Here is a 21,430-nt window from a genome sequence, read left to right on the forward strand (position 1 = left end):
GCTATTTGGCTCATCTTCATTCGTGAACACCTGTGCCCCAGGGTGATAGCCAGAATCTGCTACTGCTAGCAATATATTGTAAGCAAAGTGACCATCGGTCACTGATTTGCAACAAGCCAAGTAGCTACTTATAAAATCTCAAGAAGAGATAGAGTAGTAACATATACTAAACAGTAAAGCCAGTCGCTACATCAAAGTGACTGTTGAATGTTACTTCTAGTTTAACCCTTGGTGGATTCTCCACCAGCTGGTTTTTGGTACAACACTTTGCATCCTTCATATGCAATATATTGTTAGCTGGGAGAGCGAACCCCTACTTCCCTCTAGCAGCTAACATGATCGTGAGTGTGGCTCAGTTTCAAGTAATTTGGCTCATCTTCGGTCGTGAGCACCTGTGCACCAGAGCAATAACTAGAATCCGCTACTGCTAACAATAAATTGTAAAATAATATATGCATTAGTATATATAAATACACACATACACATACATACATGTGCATATACATATATATATATATATTTATATGTACACACATCCATTCATATACATAAAACACACACACATACACATGCATGCACACATACATGTACACACACATGCATACATATGCACACACATGTCTGTACAGTCATGTACACACATGTATGCACAGATATACTTGGATATACCCATGTACATACAAATATACGCATGTAAGGACTGTGCAATGTGAGGTGTAAGAATGGCTCTTTAGTACCCGATCTCGCGGCCATTACAATAAAGAGGAATTGAATGGTTCAGATCAGTGCCAGAGGGAAAAAGAGACATAACCATGCTAGCATGGGTTCGACGGTTCGACCGGGGTCTGGGAAGCCAGGTGGCTGCACCAGGCTCCAGTCTGATCTGGCAGTGTTTCTACAGATGGATGCCCTTCCTAACGCCAACCACTCCATGAATGTAGTGGGTGCTTTTTTATGCCACTGGCACAGGTGCCAGGGGAGGCTGGCAATGGCCACAATCGGTTGGTGCTTTTTACGTGCCACTGGCACAGGTATCACAATGACAATTTCCATTTGATTTTTTGATGGTGATGTACTTCACTCAATAGGTCTCCTCAAGCACAGAAGTTTCACTTTTTAATGTTGATGTACTTGACTCAGTAAGTCTCCTCAAGCACAGCAGTTTCACATTTTGATGTTGATGTACTTCACTCAATAGGTCTCCTCAAGCACAGAAGTTTCACTTTTTAATGTTGATGTACTTGACTCAGTAAGTCTCCTCAAGCACAGCAGTTTCACTTTTTGATGTTGATGTACTTGATTCAATAGGTTTCCTCAAGCACAGCAGAGGTCTCCTGAGAACAAAATGTGTGTGTGTGTAAGTATGGATGTATGCATGTGTTAAGAACATTTAAGGATGGCAATAAGGAGACAGTGAAAAAGTCCATAGCCACTGAAGTGAGAAGTTCAAAGACACAAGATAAGTAATACCAGTTCGTAGTCAATAGTACATAGTAGTTGAAATACTGTATCAAGAAGTTACAGTCATGATGCTGAGATGGTTACGGGTACATGTCATACGTGGAGCTGTGGCTGTGATGCTGCTGCCAGGGTCACTTGGTACAGGAGTTCATGCAGGTTGTATATTCACTGTTATTCTGTGGTAAGATAATTCACAAACAGTGAAATGTTGGAACCTGGATGAATTGCTTGCTGAGTTGTGTACATAGAGAGATGATGTTGATGACATTAAGAAGAACATGATGGTGGAAACAAAGACAGAGGTTGCCGTAATGCTGTTGAATGAAGTTGGTGAGTCTCAACGTAGTTGCTGTGGTGAGGGTGTTGTCATCTGGCATTGTTGCTGGAACTGGTTGTGTCTTTGTTGTCAGTGGCTACTGCATCCTTCAAAACTTCCATGCTTCCTGAGATTCACCAACACTACACCTGATTTTCTCCCCTCCATGCACATGCAAGCATGTATCTGACTCCTACACTGTTCACTTTCCAGACATTTGTACATTACTGCATATACTTTATATGCACTTTTGACAAGTTGTGGTGCACCTGAGCACTGTATACAATAATTTCATTATTATTATTATTATTATTAAAGGTCTAGAACCAAAGACTTCAAAACTAGGAAAAGTGAAGTTTTTTTATAAGGAACTGTAGGCTCAAGCAGGGTAATAAGCAGACTGTCCCACGTGATCATATTAGGGCCTCCGACTGGTTATACATGGCAGTTGGCACAATCGAGTAAGAGAGAAATTGAGCCAATACCAACCAATCAGAGTTGTGGACACAACGGGATCCAAATAGCAGCCAAAAGTTAGCTGTTCCTTGCTACATTCGAATGCACATATATATGATAAAGGGAGAGGAATTACAACTGAGTCTTCGCTACACACACATATATAAAAATGTGTGTGTGCATACTTGTGCATGTGTAGATGCATTTATTATGTTTATTTGCATGTGTGTGTGTGTGTGTGCGTGTGTGTGTAATAAAACAAACAAAGGAAAAAGCAAATCCTTCAAAGGGATGTTTGTTCTTTCTCAAGCCATGCCTGGCTCATAAGTGCCAGTTTTCCAGTTGCCTTGGTGTATTAGTTCCCCACCTGGATGGGACGCTGGTCCATCGCAGGTGAGCTGCAAGATGCAGGAAGAAAGAGTGAGAGAAAGTTGTGGCAAAAGAGTCAGCAGATATTCGCCATTACCTTCTGCCAGAAAAGCATGGAGCTTAGGTGTTTCACTCATAAACACACACATCGCCCGGTCTGAGATTCGAACCCGTTATCCCTTGACAGCGAGTCCGCTGCTCTAACCACTAGGCCATGTGCTTCCACTCAAAGGGATGTAAAACATCCAATTCACTGGTGCAGCAATTGAATACCACAGAAAAAAGGGGTATAAATACAAAATACAAATATCAAATGAAACAGAGTAATACAATTGACAAACTAACAATTTATTTACATTATAACATATAAGATATACTATAAAAAATATAATATAATATAATTTAACCTAACAATTTTTTTTAAAAACTATATAAAGCCAACAATTTATTCGACTTATATACATTATATATATTGACATATTTGTTTATGTGTGTCTGTGCATTTAGATCCTTTTTTTCCACTTTATTCATTATTCAACTGCTAAACAGGAAAACTATTGCAAAAATATGAATTATTCACATGATCTTGTAGTTGTTTTTATAGATTATTCAAGAACAATCTTGAGACTTATATTTATATAAATGTAATCCTCATAATTTGAGACCAGTTTGATGAATACAAATACACAAAACCTTCAGCCCTTGAGTCACTTGGTAATTTTTGTTGATTAATAATTAAAATATGTATTATGTAATCAACCCTTGAATTTTATTTCAGCAGAAGAGAGCTAAGGCCACTCCCCCTGGAGTGGGCTTAACACTTCTGCAAGTGTCGTGTACCATTTCCACATTAAAAGCACTCATGCGGTGCCACATTAAAAGCACCCAACACACTGTAATATGGTTGGCATTAGGAAGGGCATTTAGCCATAGAAACCGAACCAAATCAGACTAGAACTTGGTGCAGCTCTCCAGCTTGCCAGCTCTCGTAAAACCATCCGACTGCCAGCATGGAAGACGGACGTTGAAGGATGATAATGATGATGATGATATCACCAAACCATATTAAATATAGGAGTAAATTTTAGAGTAAATTTTGATCAGTTACCTACTTGGCAGCAAGGTTGTGAAGGAAAGCATCTTCTTTCAACCATCATCCTTTAAATCTTATGAAGGTCTTGCAGATTTTTATAGTCTCAGATATCATGACATTTGTAGCATATGAATCAAGGATTTGCGTTCTCTCCCCAAGATCTCAAGTTCGTCTATACTTTGCTCCAGATGGGTTGGTATGTATTCTCTTGCTCCAATAATAATATGTATTCTCCATAATCCATAGATATCCACTTTCTGTGTGTGTGTGTGTGTGTATGCATGCTCCATTATAAGAACACTCAAAGACCTACTTGAAAATCTGCAAGATAAATCTGAAGACATAGGAATTGGTAACACTGAATAGAGCCCTGTGCAAGAAGCTTGTGCTATCAAGCCATCTCCAACTTTGATGCAGCCAAGATCGACACACTGAGTGAGAAAAGGGTCCAGTGTGCAGTCAGGCTCAATCTACTTCCAGAAGACAGTAACCATGACTGTGATGTCTGCTACAGGATCTGCAAATCACAGATAGCTCAGTATTTCTGTACGAGACAGTAAAACAGCAAACTGAGAACTCTGTGTAGTTGTGTCCTGTTGAACCTTTATTCGTTAAAGTGACATGAGACATTGAGAAATCAATCAGTCAATATATAATATATGTAAGGCAGCAAGCTGGCAGAAATGTTAGCATGCCGGGTTAAATGCTTAGCAGTATTTCGTTTGTCTTTACGTTCTGTGTTCGAATTCCACCAAGATCGACTTTGCTTTTAATCTTTTTGAGGTCAATAAATGAAGTACCAGTTGTGTTCTGGGGTCGATCTAATTGACTGGCCCCCTTCTCAAAAATTTCTGGTCTTGTGCCTAGAATACAAAAGAAAAGAAAAGAAAAGAATATATAATATATGTATAAGCTGTTTGGGGCCAACTTGAGTCAATTGTCATAGATGTATGAGGGAACCTTTTTATATATCCTACTAAATCTTTTCTTTGGGTATCAGAGTATTTTGAAAATACCTCACAGGGTGATGACCATACCTGCAAAGTTACTGGTTGCCCTTTGGCAAGGGAAAGCACCCATTCAGTCACCCAGCCAGGGATGTAGCAAAGTCATGGGACTCCAGCATGGCAGATTATGAAGAGGTTGCAGAAGAGCTCAACAATGCTTCTTACATTGATGCTGAGTGGAGGAATTCTAGAGGACAACAGTCAGGATTTCCAAGCTTTATCAAAGGAGTAACTGCAACGCATCCATAGTGATGGCATCCATGATTGTGTAATCAGCTAATGAAAGAGTTACAATGATTCAAGCTCCCAATTCAGATTCATAATAATGGGATTGGATGGTGACAGAGTCGAGGGAATCTGTGAAAGCAGAAAAAAAAAAAAATTCTTTTTCTCTCTTCTGTTACTTCTAAGTATATAGATTCTACATTAACATGTGTAGACCCATAACCTGTACATAAATCATGTATATTTGTCACTGATTTTTTTTCTAGGTTTACTGAAACCAAACAGATCAGATTGGAACCTGGTGTAGCCTACTGGCTTACCAGTCCTCAGTCAAACCGTCCAATCCATACCAGCATGGAAAATGGATTTTAAATGATGATGATGATGATATATATTATATATATGTATGTACACTACCGTCAGAAATTAATTAGCACCCTTGATTTGCTCTTCACTCAAGGTATGTGCTGTCACCTAGTGGCCATATCTCGAACTATTGCTTTGTTGCGAGTTCACTGTTGCGCAGAACGATGACGTAACTTTGTTTGCAGAGCAGTTTGAGAGTCTACAGCCTTATGATGTTGACATAGCAGTGCAACAACTTGGAGTGCGGATGCAGACAAATCTTCCTTTGTTTAATAGATATAGGTAGCGCCTCGCAAGGACCGAAATCACACCATACTAAGTTTTCTCATCGCGTAAGACGTTTTGAACAGCTCATAAGGTTAATTGATTTAACCTATTTAATGTAGAAATTTGAGAAGTGCTAATTAATTTCTGACGCAAGTGTATGTATGTATATACGAAGTCTGATTTAAAAGTATTGAGACTGGTGTTATGAAAAGACAACTACCACACATATCAATTTGGTATTTTATCTCCTTCTGAAGTCACACACTTTATCCAGCATCGCTTACATTGATGGTAACATTCCTGGAAACTCTTTTGTGGGATAGTGAGCAGTTTCCTCATTGCAGTCTCTTGGAGTTCGGCAATGTCTTGAAATCTTATTGGGATCTTTCCCTTCAAAGACTGAGCCTCGGTTTTGGGGGTCATAGTCATAAACCCACCATTCATCACCTATTATGACACAATCTAGGAGATCCTGTGCAGCTGAAACCTGATCTTTTTTTTGATATGACCACACTCTACACACTTTACTTTCAAGCACTGCGATAAACAATGGAAGTAAGTGAGAATGCATGTGCAAGAGAGTTCAAGGTTAATCTGTGCCAAACAACTTCACCCTGAGTACTTTAGTTTTGTTACCATTGCAACAGTTCTGATACTTTTACATCGGACCTCAAGCACGTGCGCGTGCGCGTGTGTGTATGCATGTGTATATGTGTGTGAACAAACACACATACACACACATAATGGTTTCAAATTTTGCCACAAGGGCAGCAATTTTGGAGGAGGGGATAAGTCAATTTCATCGATCCCAGTGTTTCACTGGTACTTATTTTATCGACGCCGAAAGGATGAATGGTAAAGTCGACCTCAGAGGGATTTGAACTCAAAACGTAGTGACAGATGAAATACCGATAAGCATTTCGTCCAGTGTGCTAACGATTCTGCCAGCTCGCCACCTTCACACACACACACATAATGCCAAGCTTGCTCTCACTGATGTTGATAAGAATGAGGCTTGGACATGCTACTACAAGAGGTTACTGAATGTGGAGAATGCTTGGGAGGGAGAAAGCCTATGCCATGTAGATCACCCATCCAAGTTGACAGCAGTATGGTAGATAGTGCAGTAAAAGATTTGAAAGTAGCAGGGCTCTGAAAGAGGTCTCAAGGAGTAGCATCCCTGCCTTCCCAAGCTAGGGACCTCTCATGTCTAGAAACTGAGGTTGGGGGTAAGCAGAGGGCATGTTCCCCGTAGAAAATCCAGCTCCGAAAATGCCTCATGACAATAGCAAAGAAGCATAGGCATCAGCCAGTATAAAGGTTAGGGTTGGCTGCACCTGCCTACCTCAAAAAGGAAGATGCAAACCCTCATCCTGGGTTGCTTAAGCATGACTTGCTTTATGATGGTCGAGGGCCTGAGGAGAAGCTTAGGGTAAGGTTGGGAAGTTGGAATGTGGGCAGTTTGCATGGAAGGGGAACTGAGGTGTGTGAGGAATTGAGGAAGAAGAAGGTGGATGTGAGCTGTGTGCAGGAGACTAGGTGGAGGGGTCATGGTGCAAGATTTGTAGGGGTCAAGGGAAGAAAGTACAAGTTGTGGTGGTAGGGAAATGGCAAGGGGACTGGAGATGTGGGAGTTTTGGTGAAGGAAGAAATCTGTGAGAAGGTAGTGGAGGTCAAGAGAAAGAGTGACAGAGTGATGACAGTAGTAATAACATTTGAGGAAGAAGTGGTGAGGGTGATTTGTGGGTATGGTCCACAAAGTGGAAGAGGGGTCGCTGAGAAAGAGCAGTTCATTGATGAAATGGTGAGTGGGACTTACATAAGTATAATGATAATATGAAGAATCATGCAAAGAGGGTGGTTGGGAGATCTATGAGGAAAGAGGCTGAGGAGAAGTTGAGCGGGCCGGTTGAGAACCCAGATAGAGTGTTTAGGCTTATGAAATCAAGGGAAAATGATGGAAGAGATGTTGAAGGAGGAAGATGTATGAGGGCATATGGCATAGTGGTTAAGAGTGTGGGCTACTAACCCAAAGATTCCGAGTTCGATTTTAGGCAGTGACCTGAATAATAATAATAATAATGAAAATAATAATAATGATAATAATGATAATAATAATAATAATAACAATAATAACATCAAAAAATACCTTAGGAATGGGAACCCAGGTTCGAAATTTACCCAAGACACTTGATAAAAGCTGGAGGGTATATCAGCCAAAACATTGGGTTAACAACAAACAAAATGAGGACAAATATCCGTCAAATAATGTAAATAATGTACATAATTCCTCATCTCTTAAATATAGAACTAATCAACAAAATATAATTGAACAGGGAGACAAATTGGGTATAAGGGGAATCAATTCTAGCATGTAAGTGAGGTTTATGTGCTATTAAAGGCATGTGATGTGAATGGAGGATGGCAGCTGCATAAGCAAATGTCAAACACTCAAAATGAATACTACATGTGGGAGAGGGAGAGCAAGGAAGACACGTGATGATGTGATATGATAGTACTGAGGAAGACCTGATTTCCTGTTGAAGCTTAGTGCAGGCACCCCTCCCTTTACCTATTCTGTACTCTCTAGGTACACATCCCTACACCTGTTGTACTTTCCATACCCTCTCATCCCCCAACTATCTACTCTTACTGCTATGTCTTTTCTTCACCTTCTCTTCTCCTCTACTTAATGTGCTTTGACACCAAGAACTGAAAAAAAAGCTACTTGATTTTTGCATATAGAATACTAGCAGTATCACCCAGTGTTGCTCGGATTTGTTTCGACCCTTTAGAATTGGAATTTTTGAAAAGTAAAAATTTTACATTATGTAGCTTGTTATTCTCTCTAAGTAAACATTTTTCTGGTTGAAATACACTGAAAAATGGCAATAAGGCAGTCAAAAAATCGTAAAAAATAGGGATTTTCATAGAAAAAAAGCACCCTTTTGATGTAAATAATTTTTGGTGTTAACATGGTCCGATTTGAATTTTTTCTTCAAGAACAAGCCTTCTTCTATCATACTCTCAATTTTGGCCAACTTGCGCTGCAGGGTCTCGGAGGAGATAGTGTTAGTTGAAGGCTACCAAACCTTCCATACACAGACAACTTCAGCTTTATATATATAGAGATTTCCCTTCTCCACACCTCCACCACCTATATACTGCTAGCCTTTCTTCCAACCAAATCATGTCATGATGCTGCATTGGGGAGGGGTTTTATACTGACTACTTTTACCCACCTTCGCTGATGCTTCTGTCTCCATGCTTTCTTGGACATGTTACCTTGAGGATATGCTCTTCCCCCTCATTATCATCTTATTTATCATTGCCCTACACCACCCTACACATCTGTAGATAATGTGGGGTAGTGATGCATCTCTTCCCACTCAACACCCTCATCTTACCTCCTCACTGCCCTTATCACACTAACACTCACAAATATCCTGTCGCTATCTTTCCCTTTTACCTTTTCCTCCTTCATGCAGTTCTTAATCCACCCACATATAACATTAAGCAACACTGCACATCCTCCTACTCAATTTTCCCCACTACCTAATCCCTTCAACTGGTGATTGCTTCAGCTCCACAGATAATTGCTGTCTCTTTGTGCTTCTTCATTGTCAATGATATTTCTGACTTTCCATCCATGACCTTTCAGATAACTATTCAATCTTGCTGCTTTTTAACTGTATGCTTCTGCTCACATTGTCACTCTTCTATTGCCACAGGGCTTTCAGGAGATGGAATGAAAACTGACAAATGAGGTCACCATAATGTGTCATCTGTACATCAATAAATTATTGTGATGAATGCTTGTACAATATGAGTACCACTCTCTGAGTCTCATTGACCAGTACTGAGTAACAAGCCAAAGTGAGATGACCAGTAATCACATGAAACTGCAGGTTTTACATAAGAGTGTACTCTCCTAGAAAGATGCTGTGACAACATCTAAGGATCCTTCATTCTTGGTGGTTTTTATTAACAAACTAAATGATCCATAGCTGGGACCTTGGCAAGTGTCAAAGAAAACTTGGAAACAATAGTGGTTAGGAGGTGGTTCCATACTCCTCAAAACCCTGGAACTCATTAACCAGGGCCCCATCATTGGATCCAGTTTAAAGTCATACACAGTACATTATATACATACATTACATACATACATACATGCATGTATACATACATTACATACATACATACTACATGCATGCATGCATGCATACATACATTCATACATACATACATGCATACATACATACATACATGCATGCATGCATACATACATTCATACATACATGCATACATACATACATACATGCATGCATACATACATACATACATGCATGTATACATACATTACATACATCCATACATGCATGTATACATACATTACATACATACATACTACATACATGCATGCATGCATACATACATTCATACATACATGCATGCATACATACATTCATACATACATGCATACATACATACATACATACATACATACATACATACATACATACATACATACATACATACATACATACATACATACTACATACATGCATGCATACAATTATATAGGTGCAGATGCTACTTTTCACTACTTTCGTAATATTGAAATATTGAAATATTGTCAAATCAGGGGCTTGAAGCAGGATAACACAGTGTGTGTGTGTGTGTAGGGATAAGGGATTGAAAAAATCCTTTCTGACAAACAGCAAATGGTAGGGCAGTTCAGAACCACCACTGCTGTATGTTTCAAGAAGGTGTCTTCCCTCTCCATCCTCCATCCTCCTGGCAATATTAAAGCTGAACCACAGGAGATATATTAAAGTTTTACCCCTGTTTTTCAGTACGTTACCCATTTTGTCATATATCCTATAGGAAGAGAAATGCTTTGACCATGCAGTTAAAAGGACTTGAACTTCAAGATAGAGTCAGTTGGAAGTTGGTGTTTTATATTGATGAGGATAACAGTTATTCTGAAAAGCAGGACAACCATTTATTGATAAACAATTTCCTTGCTTTTTTTTTTTTTTTTTTTAATTCCTTAGCTGTATAACAAAATGAGAGAGGAAAAAAACGTAAGTGAAATGTATAAATCGCGAGTTAAAAACAAGTGGTTGCAGGTTGATAGGAAAGGAATAAAGTGGAAATGCATTTTGAAACACATGTATACACAAATGATTACGGCAAACTATCTCAATCGGAAATGTTGGACAAACTACTTTGTTGTATTTAGTTACGATCCTTCATGTTCTCAGTTCAAATCTTATCGAGACCAGCTTTGCCTTTTGCTCTTCCTTAAAAGAAAAAAAATATATAATAATAATAATAATAATTAAGTACCAGGCAAGAACTAGGGACGATTTAATATTCTTATAAAGCATCCTTGATGTTAATGGAATTGTGATAGCGGACAGGTGCCTAATGAAACTAGAAATGGTGATTTTTTAATGTAACCATTCATTTATTATTGTTGATGATTGTTCAGAGACAACAGTTATTAAAACAACCTTGAATTATATCACCAACAGCAGTAGTATCTTCGTCATCATCATAAGCAGCGTCAACAGTATCAATAACAGCGTCACCGATGACTAAATCAGTCAAAACAGTCGCAACAATAATAATAATAATAATTATAGACAACATTAATATAATGTTGCGACCTTCATGCTTTTCCAAGAGCATTTTGCATTATAGCAGAAACGGCTCCAGCTGAGATATCAAAATCACATCGTTAAGTTGGTTGAAGTCGACGTTAGACCGACGTCTACTTCTCCGTTAATTCCAAAGATTGGAATCATTAGCAACTGATAATTAACGATGGTAAACGACAATGATATTAATGATGATAGATCCGTAATTAGGAAACGATTTTATTGCAAAAGAGAGTAGATTCCAATCAAAGTAGTAAAATAATAGCAGTTCACTTAATAATGCAATAACTGTTGCGATTTAGCCCCCCCAGTCTGGTGCAAACCGAGGGAAATTCTGATTATTTCTAGCAGATTGAAACGGTTACGAAAAGGCTCCCTTGTAACCGCGGCTGTTGTTGCTGTTATTATTGCTGCGATTATTATTGTTGTTATTACTGTGGCGGCAGCTATAAATCGCAGTTATTATTAGTGTTGTTGCTTATTATTATTACTATTATTATTATTATTATTATTATTATTATCATCTGCATCATCATCATCATCATCATCGTCGTCGTCATCGTCGTCATCATCATAGTTTTGGTTGTTGTTATTGCTGTTACGGTTATTACTGCTCCAGTTGTTGGGTTTGTTTCCCCTTGACTCTTGTTATTTCCACTTGTTCCTCCCACCACCATACTAACGTCTCTCTCACCAACACTAAACCGCCATCATCACTTCTCTCACTCCGTGCTTTAGCTCGCTTCCTTCATGGAGATTGCCAGCTCTTGCACATCTGTGGACAGTGTCGACAATGAGAGTCAGTATGGAGATGCTGCAACAACCGGGTATCAACAATGCAAAGGGACGGTTACGCACGAGTTGCGCAACGGTAAGTAACAAAAATGTTTAATTAATAACGCTAGGTGCTTGCACCAAATCTTCTAACGTGTGTTTATTATTGGCTCTGAAGTTGTGTAGCGATAAATAGGAAGGAAAAAATGCTCGATTGTATGAAATATGAAGTCACAGAGAGAAAGATGTTTATTCTCGATCTCGTTACAAATATACAGACAGATACAGGCTTATGCAAAGATAGAGAACCAGAAGACAACTGTTATGCGTGTTAGTATGTCTGGGATCACCATTCATTTTTTTTTTCCTGTTATAATTCCATTTACATCTAGGATGTTTTATAAGAATATTTAATCGACTTGTACTTTATTTTATCGACCTTGGCGGGATTTGAACCCAGAACATAAAGGGCCGTAACTAAGTACTATGAGACATTTTATTCACCGATCCTTCAGTTTGTCAACCGTTGTCTTCTACACACACACACACATACTGTATGCGATTTTATATATATACATATATATATTATCCCATAGTGGGTTACACTCACAACCCCTATTTTAATTTATAATATATATATATATGTGTGTGTGTATATATATATATATATATATATATATATATATATATATATAGAGATAGAGAGAGAGAGAGAGAGAGAGAGAGAGTGGTGGGGAAGAAACAACCAAAACGAATACGGACGGAGCTGGAAAAAAAAGGGGCAACCCTTTATATGAGATTAGATTGATTGAAATAGTGTATGCTGATGACTGAGCAGAAAAGTAAATTAGTAGAGGAGCTTTTATCCCAGGAGAACTTTGCTGATTACTTGCACTCATTAAATAACGCACTATTTTCATATTTTTGTGTCATTTCTTTAGTTTCATTGAATAATCAGTGTCGGAATGTTCTTAGACATTTCCGTGTCACACACACACACACGCATAGACATACACTGTTGATTAGGAACAATTGTGTCAATCTAGTCGTCATCTGTTGATTTTTTTTATTCTCATTGATCGTCTCTGCTACATGAAGTAGAATAGTTTTGGTATTTCGATCAAATGTAGCATCACACAATACTTATATATCTACATAGAGTTTTTATAAAGTTACATTTGAATGATTAAGAAATATGTTTTCATGACAAAATAACAAATTTAAGAGATTCATTTTCGATTTAAAGTTCATAGATCGAAACAATTTTTTTAATTATTACATTTTTATTAATTTCGTCTTAAAAAAGAAATGTTTGACCGCTAATGAAAATTATTTTGAGTCATTTGGGATTGTCGGTTACTTCGGTGTGAAAAAACTTGAGGACAGCTCCATCAACAACTCTAACCTGAAAACCCAGATTATGTTAACTTACTATCACAACAAACAAGTTTATTTTTTCTCTCGCCGATGACGGAGATAGCTTGTGATTTTCCTCGTATCAGAATATAGTTAAAAAAGTAAAAACAATACGTACACACATGATCTATGGTTTTCGTTTAAGGCAATTCAAGTTTTTTTAAGATTTTAAAGATATTTTTCTTGAGTTTACAACACAAGTAAGAAATAATGCACAATGATATCTCGTTGGTACTAATTGGCTCTCTTGTTAATAAATGATGTTCCAACTAATTTTGAAACCGTCTTAGTCCACTATTGCTTCCAACCATATCGTTTCTGTCTCTTTCTCTTTCTCTTCTGTGACTTCGAAATATGAAAATACGTTTCTATTGAAAAACTAGTGACAGTTTCATAAACATATCAATATGTGTATGCGCGCACATAAACACACGCATACATATATATAACGTGTGCGTTTAACTCCTGGTCAGTCCTAATTGACAGCAGATCTGTGATTGAAGGTGTTCGAGATGACCATTCTGGTATTTTTATAGACATTGTGTATCGGAGACTGCATTAGTCACTCTCGTGTGATTTAAGGATGCTTTGGATGAGTTTCTTGAAAAACGGGCGATACATATATTTTTCTTTTACTTGTTTCAGTCATTAGATTGCGGCTATGCTGGAGCACCGCTTAGAAGAATTTTCAGTCGAACGAATCGACCCCAGTATTTATTTTTTTTAAAAAAGCCTGGTATTTATTTTATCGGATTCTTTTGCCGAACCGCTAATTTACGCGGACGTAGACACACCAACACCGGTTGTCAAGCGGAGGGAAAACACAAAGGCGCGCACACACGCACATATACACGACTGACTTCTTTCAGTTTCCATCTATCAAATTCACACATGAGGCTTTGTTTGGCCCAAGGCCATAGAGAAAGACACTTGCTGAAGGTGCTTTGCAGTGGGACTATACTCAGAACCATGTGAGTAAGAAGCATGCTTCTTACATACAGCCACACCTATGCCTATATATATAGTGTTTTGAGAGAGAAGTTAGGGTTTAGAGGAATTAGTTGCTGTGTGCGAGAGAAAAGACTGCACTGGTTTGGTCATGTGATGCTGATGGATGCCAGCAATTAAAGAAGTGGCAATCCTTCAAAGTAGATCAAGCGCATAGAAGTGGGAGATTCAGAAAGACATAGGATGAAGTACTGAAGAATGACCTCAGGACGCTGAACCTTTCAAGCGAGATGAAAAAGGGCCAAGATGTCTCGTGCCTTGCTGTACTCAGGAAAACCCGTACTCCACAGCAGAAATATTAATACCAGTCCCTCTGGTGGTGCCATGTAAAAGTGCCCTTTTGGAGCCATGTAAAAGCACCCAGCACACTCTGTAAAGTGGTTGGCATCAGGAAGGGCATCCAGTCGTAGAAACCATGTCAAATCAGATGGGTGTTTGCTGCAGCTTGCCAGCTCTGGTGAAACTGTCCAACTCATGCCAGCATGGCCAGTGGACGTTAAATAATCATGATGATAGGCGCAGGAGTGGTTGTGTGGTAGGTAGCTTGTTTACCAACCACATGGTTCCGGGTTCAGTCCCACTGCGTGGCACCTTGGGCAAGTGCCTTCTACTATAGCCTCGGGCTGACCAAAGCCTAGTGAGTGGATTTGGTAGACGGAAACTGAAAGAAGCCCGTCGTATATATGTATATATATATATATATGCGTGTGTGTGTTTGTGTCTGTGTTTGTCCTCCTAGCATTGCTTGACAACCGATGCTGGTGTGTTTATGTCATCGTTACTTAGCGGTTCGGCAAAAGAGACCGATAGAATAAGTACTGGGCTTACAAAAGAATAAGTCCCGGGGTCGAGTTGCTCGATTAAAGGCGGTGCTCCAGCATGGCCGCAGTCAAATGACTGAAACAAATAAAAGAAAAGAAAAAAAAGAATATATTTGTGTGTGTATATATGTACATACAGGCATTATATATATATATCAAAATCAATTCGATGACTGCCATCCATGCTAGCAGGGTGCAAAGAGCACCATACGAGTGTGATCATTGACAGCGTGGGTATTCGATTATGATCGTTAGCAGCATCAATTACTGGCACTTATGCCTGTGCTAGTAGGGTGCCAAGAGCACCATCCGAGCGTGATCGTTGCCAGAGCAGCCAACTGGCTTCTATACCCGTGGCACATAAAAGGGCACCACTCGAGCATCATCGTTACCAACGTTGCTTCACTGGCACCTGTGCCAGTGACACGTGTAAAAAGATTCGAGTGAGGTCATTGCGGATACCGCCTGAATGGCCTCTGTGCCGGTGGTACGTAAAAAGCACCCACTACACTCTCGGAGTGGTTGGCATTAGGAAGGGCATCCAGCTGTAGAAACTCTGCCAGATCAAGATTGGAGCCTGGTGCAGCCATCTGGTTTGCCAGCCCTCAATCAAAAATCGTCCAACCTATGCTAGCATGGAAAGCGAACGTTAAACAATGATGATGATGATGATATATATTTATATATATATATATATCATCATCATCATCATTTAACGTCCGCTTTCCATGCTAGCATGTGTTGGACGATTTGACTGAGGTCTGGTGAACCAGATGGCTGCACCAGGCTCCAATCTGATCTGGCAGAGTTTCTACAGCTGGGTACCCTTCCTAATGCCAACCACTCCGAGAGTGTAGTGGGTATACATATACATATATATATGTACATTATGATTTAAAACAAGCAGTAAAAGGTTGTCATTATAGTACTTGGAGTGAAGACCTACCATACATTCTCATTGGCGATTCATGGCAACAGATTTACTGGAAGATCTTAGCCAAATGTAAACCTTATACCAACGGTAGTGGCAAGTGTGGTCTATGGAAAAGTTCCTTGAAACTCGCTACATGTTTAAGTTCAAGAACTGAACTTTTTGGTTCATGTCCATATGTCACAAAATATCTGTTATGGCTTTGGGCCCTCACAAGATCATAAGTTTTAACATCCATTAATTTCTAATTTTTATTTTTTATATATGTATTTTTTCATTTTTTCCTTTTACCTTTTTAATTGTGTGAGTGTGTATATGTATATGTATGTAGTATATATTATATATATATGTGTGTGCATGTGTATGTGTATATGTATGTATAGGAATGTAAGGCTGTGTCCTGTGCATATCTGCGACTTTCATGCACACACCACCTTCATTTATATAGATATGCATATGCTTGTATATATGCGAGAGTGTGAACATATGTCTGTATATATATATATATATAAATATATATATATATATATGCTTGCGAAGACCTGTTGGGGCAAGTGAAATCGGAATCGAAATTGAACCAATCCTATGACTGGCACCCGGCAGATGCCAGGACCCCTGGACTGGAGGTACGTAAAAAGCACTATCCGAATCGTGGCCGATGCCAGCGCCGCCTCGACTGGCTTCCGTGTCGGTGGCACGTAAAAAGCACCATCCGAAGCCAGTGCCGCCTTGATTGGCTTCCGTGCAGGTGGCACGTAAAATGCACCAATCCGACCGTGGCCGATACCAGCCTCGCCTGGCACCAGTGCAGGTGGCACATAAAAAGCACCCACTACACTCACGGAATGGTTGGCGTTAGGAAGGGCATCCAGCTGTAGAAACATTGCCAGATAAGACCGGAGCCTGGTGCAGCCTTCTGGCTTCCCAGATCCCCGGTCGAACCGTCCAACCCATGCTAGCATGGAGAACGGACGTTAAACGATGATGATGATGATGATGTTTATATGTATAAATGTCTAAATATATATGTATTATGTTACGTGTATGCATGTAAGCACCTATGTGTATATGAGGATGAGGTTGCATGCACATATACATTTATATATATTAGCTGACATACCCAGTAATTCCTGGAAAGTGGGGTTTATCCCTTGGTTCTGTTCTCATAATTGTTTTGCTAATCCAGTAACAACGATACAAAGTATGTAGCCCTTAAAACGGTTTTTGTGCATTTACAGAGAATACCGAACTGTCTTACACAGGATCTTGTTTTTAGGAATTCCCAATAAGTTATGAATACCCAAAGTCAGTTATGTAATAACATCAAATTAGTTACCCAATAGTAAGAATTCAAATACAGTAGCCCCGAAAAGGGCTTTAATGTGTTCCCAGAGTATATAGAACATAAGAGGAAATACTAATAAGATATGTATACTAAAATCGTGAAGCATGGATCAGGCTGATCAGATATGAGATAATAACTATTCAAAGTAAATAACTCTGAAAAGGCCTTTTGTGTGTTCCCAGAGAACATTACCCTCAGGGGCACCTGTGTTGGTATATTTGGGAATAAGTCACTAACCGAAATAAGTCGATCTATTGTTTAGGAAAATACTATTTACTTGTTTAAGGGTTGTACTGGATAAATTGCGAAAATAACCCTAACAGTTCAAATACTAAGAAATAAGCATACTCAATTTCATTTTTACCAAATAATTTAGGAAAATGAATGGGTTATTTTCCTTGGCTATATATATATATATATATATATATATATATATATATATATAAGGATCCCTTCCAGGGGCGAATGGGTTATTTCCCTTGGTTTTTAAAATAAAATATGTTAGATACATATAAGGAACCCTTCTAGGGGCTCTATTATTGATTTTTTCAACAACCTGAGCATGCCATTAGGTTTCCAGACATGAGTTCTTCTCATGTGTCAAGTTTCACCAAAATCGATAAAACAATGTAGGAGGAGTTAGCTAACAACTCCACAAACACACCCACAAACAGAATTTCCCACATATGTAGTAGATACATGTGTATGTGGATATGTGTTTATGTATGTACTCATACATATATGTTTGTGTGTATGTGCATGTACGTAAACATGCTTGTGTTAGTGTATATGTATATAGATGTGAACGCAGGAGGTTTATGTCTATGTCTTGTGAGAATATGGTTGCGTGTATTTTTCATCTTTTTCCTTTTTATTTTTCTCCATATTAGAGTAACCTCCCTTTTATTCAATGGTTTTTTCATAGCGTCTTTTGCCATTAATAGCCAACAAGAATTTATCATAGAGTTTGTAAAAAATGCAGCAATGACCCTAAAAAGCTATGTCCTCAAATACCTTACGCACCCTGTGTGTTTGTGTGTATATATATATTTATATGAAGTTATCCCTTGATCACTACTATTGGTAGGTTCACTCTGACCTGCAATTGAATACAAGGGCCCCAGTTATGGGTCAAATAAGGGAAGATGGTTCTGTGGCTAAGGCATATAAGGCTCAGAGAAGGGTTGATATCATCAGTATTTGGACATACTCTGATGTTATATGAATCAGACCCCTGTCTAACATTAAATAGGCCCTGTATTTGAAGGGTAGGCACAAGAGAGCAGGAGCCTTGCAGAATAAACTGTAAATAAACTGCCAGAAGGTAATGGGACATCACTGCTGTATGTTTCTCAAGAAAAATCATGAATCTCCAGACTTTGGCATTGAGATCAATGATTGCTGATGCCTGAAAACAAGTATAACACCTGAAAAGAGAGAAACTAAATTAACTAATTAGTAAAATGAAAATCAGATTGTTCATTTGTTTATTCTTTTATGTTTTAGCTTAGAGGTGGTAGCCATGCTGGAGCACCACCAGTATCATGTCATTGGCTTTTGGTGAAGATGGGAGTTTGCTTTTGATGCTCTCTTTTGAGTTTCTTGCCATGACATAGGTTTATCTGGGATCTTGGACAGTAGAAGGTCAAGTCGCTTCAAAATATCCACCGCTACAACATGTAGATTTCTCATAGTTTTGGCAAGGTATCAAATAGCTGTGGGCCTTTGAATACCAAACTATTGCAGTACCTGGTTTTCACTATTGATGGGATGGGAAGAACCTTTGAATCTGTGCACTGATGTCCTGTTCTGGAACTGATACATGTCGATACCAAAGTTTGGTGCTAGTCCCTCTAGGATCTTCCATATGTATATCACTGCATATTTCTCCCATCTTCACTCTAGGGAGTAGAGTTGTAATTCTTTCAGTCTCTCTCAATAGCTCAACTGTTTCATTGATGCAACCTTCTTGGCATAGTATCAATGAATTGCCTGGAGTTCTGTTATTAATTTGACACTGTGGAGTAACCATAGTTAAGAGCAGTAGTCCAGACAGCTGAGGATAAGTGTCCTCCATAGGACCAGCATAATTTTCTGGCTCCTTGTTCTGAAAGTTCCCGGAATCCACCTGGCCATTTGCCTGCACAATGCCACCACCTTGATGACATTTACAAGAAACAAGGCATCATTGCTCATATCAATCCCTAGGTCATACAGTGTGTTAGACTCAGAGATTGCCACTTCTTTTGGAGTGATAAAACTTAATATAGGCGTAGGAGTGGCTGTGTGGTAAGTAGCTTGCTTACCAACCACATGGTTCTGGGTTTAGTCCCACTGCTTGGCACCTTGGGCAAGTGTCTTCTACTATAGCCTCGGGCTGACCAAAGCTTTGTGAGTGGATTTGGTAGACGGAAACTGAAAGAAGCCCATTGTATATGCGTGTGTGTGTATATATATATATATATATATGTGTGTGTGTATGTTTGTGTGTCTGTGTTTGTCCCCCCCAACATCACTTGACAACTGATGCTGGTGTGTTTACGTCCCTGTAACTTAGCGGTTCAGCAAAAGATACCGATAGAATAAGTACTAGGCTTCCAAAGAATATGTCATGGGGTCGATTTGCTCAACTAAAGGCGGTGCTCCAGCATGGCCACAGTCAAATGACTGAAACAAGTAAAAGAGTAAAGAGTATAAATCAGAAAGCTAATAAAATACACCAAATAGGAAACTCTAGTTAGAATGTCTTAACAAAAATGAAGATATATCTGCATATAGAGTGTGTATTTCTGACTTCATTTGTGCACCTGTGAGGAAAAAGAATTGAGAACAACAGTGAGCAAGATAATTGTGTTTTAATTCCATTGCAGACAGGTATGGAATCCAATAGAATGTAAGATTATGGCTGAAGAGAAGCCAAATTTTAGACTATAAGAAGTAATAAAACTGGCATAAAAGGGAAAGAAAAGGCTTCTAGATTATTCTACAGCTTTTGTGTGAATAAATGGAACGGCTATAAGCTTGGTCTGCATGATAGCAGGTCATCAAATTATGACACAACGTTATTGACTGGAAATTAACATAGAACACCTGATTGGTTAAGGATTTAGCAAATGCATATAGCTTAGTCTAAAAAGAAAACTACTGGTAAATCAACATTTTGTTTTCACATGAGAAGTTTTGATTTCATTTTCAGAGGGAAATGACCTGTTACTCTGTGTGTGTGTGTGGATAACGTCAAGACGAAATTAACCAATAATGTCTTTGGCCAGATGGTAGATAGATTGGATGCCATCCAGATACACTTGAATGTGTATGCAATTTAGTACTGCACTTCAGTATATTTACTCAATATATATATATAGTTCAATATATTGGGTCATCCCATAAATAATGCATTTTTTTAATACTTCTTTTATTTTTCAAAATTAAGATAAGCAAAGTTCTTTTTTAATATAAAATATACTCTCCTTCATTTTCTACAATGCTCTTCCATCTATCTGGTAGACTTGCAAGATCCCTCTCCCACAATTCACTTGTCTGTGATAAAAAATATTCCTCCAATACTGTTCTGATCTAATCTACAGAATTTGTATTTTTTCTGTCCAAATGATTTTGAAAATTGTAAGATAAAGGATAATCAGATGGCGCAATGTCTGGTGAATAGGTTGGATGGGGCATCATTTCCCATTCAATCTGCTCCAGCTTTTGGAATATTATCCTCACTGTATGTAGCCGAGCATTATCCTGATGGAAGAACACCTTTCGTCTTGAAATCAAAAATGGTAGATTTTCTTCTAGTGCTGACTTCAGCTGCTTGCAGTAGATCTTTGTTATCATTTGGTTTGGGTTTAAAAGTTCAAAGTGGACTAAATCTTTCATCTCCCACCTTCTTTAGCCTGGAGTACC

General features: G+C 38.7%; 1 protein-coding gene and 1 long non-coding RNA gene across 2 annotated transcripts in view; one reads left to right on the forward strand and one right to left on the reverse strand.

The window, feature by feature from the left end:
* Nucleotides 1-125: 125 nt before the first annotated feature.
* On the reverse strand, nucleotides 126-19,679 carry LOC118765468. The gene is made up of 3 exons (XR_005001335.1): nucleotides 19,668-19,679; nucleotides 6,582-6,587; nucleotides 126-200 (listed from the first exon to the last, which is right to left on the reverse strand). It is a non-coding gene; the product is annotated as an uncharacterized LOC118765468 (long non-coding RNA).
* The window catches only part of LOC115217093 (ribosomal protein S6 kinase alpha-5), a 53,473-nt gene continuing 43,904 nt past the window's right edge, over nucleotides 11,862-21,430 (forward strand). The window contains exon 1 of the mRNA XM_029786691.2: nucleotides 11,862-12,097. Within this exon, the coding sequence (XP_029642551.1) occupies nucleotides 11,977-12,097 (121 nt within the window). The 5' untranslated portion in view covers nucleotides 11,862-11,976. The remainder of the gene's footprint in view (nucleotides 12,098-21,430) is intronic.

Source organism: Octopus sinensis, linkage group LG11, assembly GCF_006345805.1.
Source record: "Octopus sinensis linkage group LG11, ASM634580v1, whole genome shotgun sequence".
In the NCBI taxonomy this organism is placed as follows: Eukaryota; Metazoa; Mollusca; class Cephalopoda; order Octopoda; family Octopodidae; genus Octopus; species Octopus sinensis.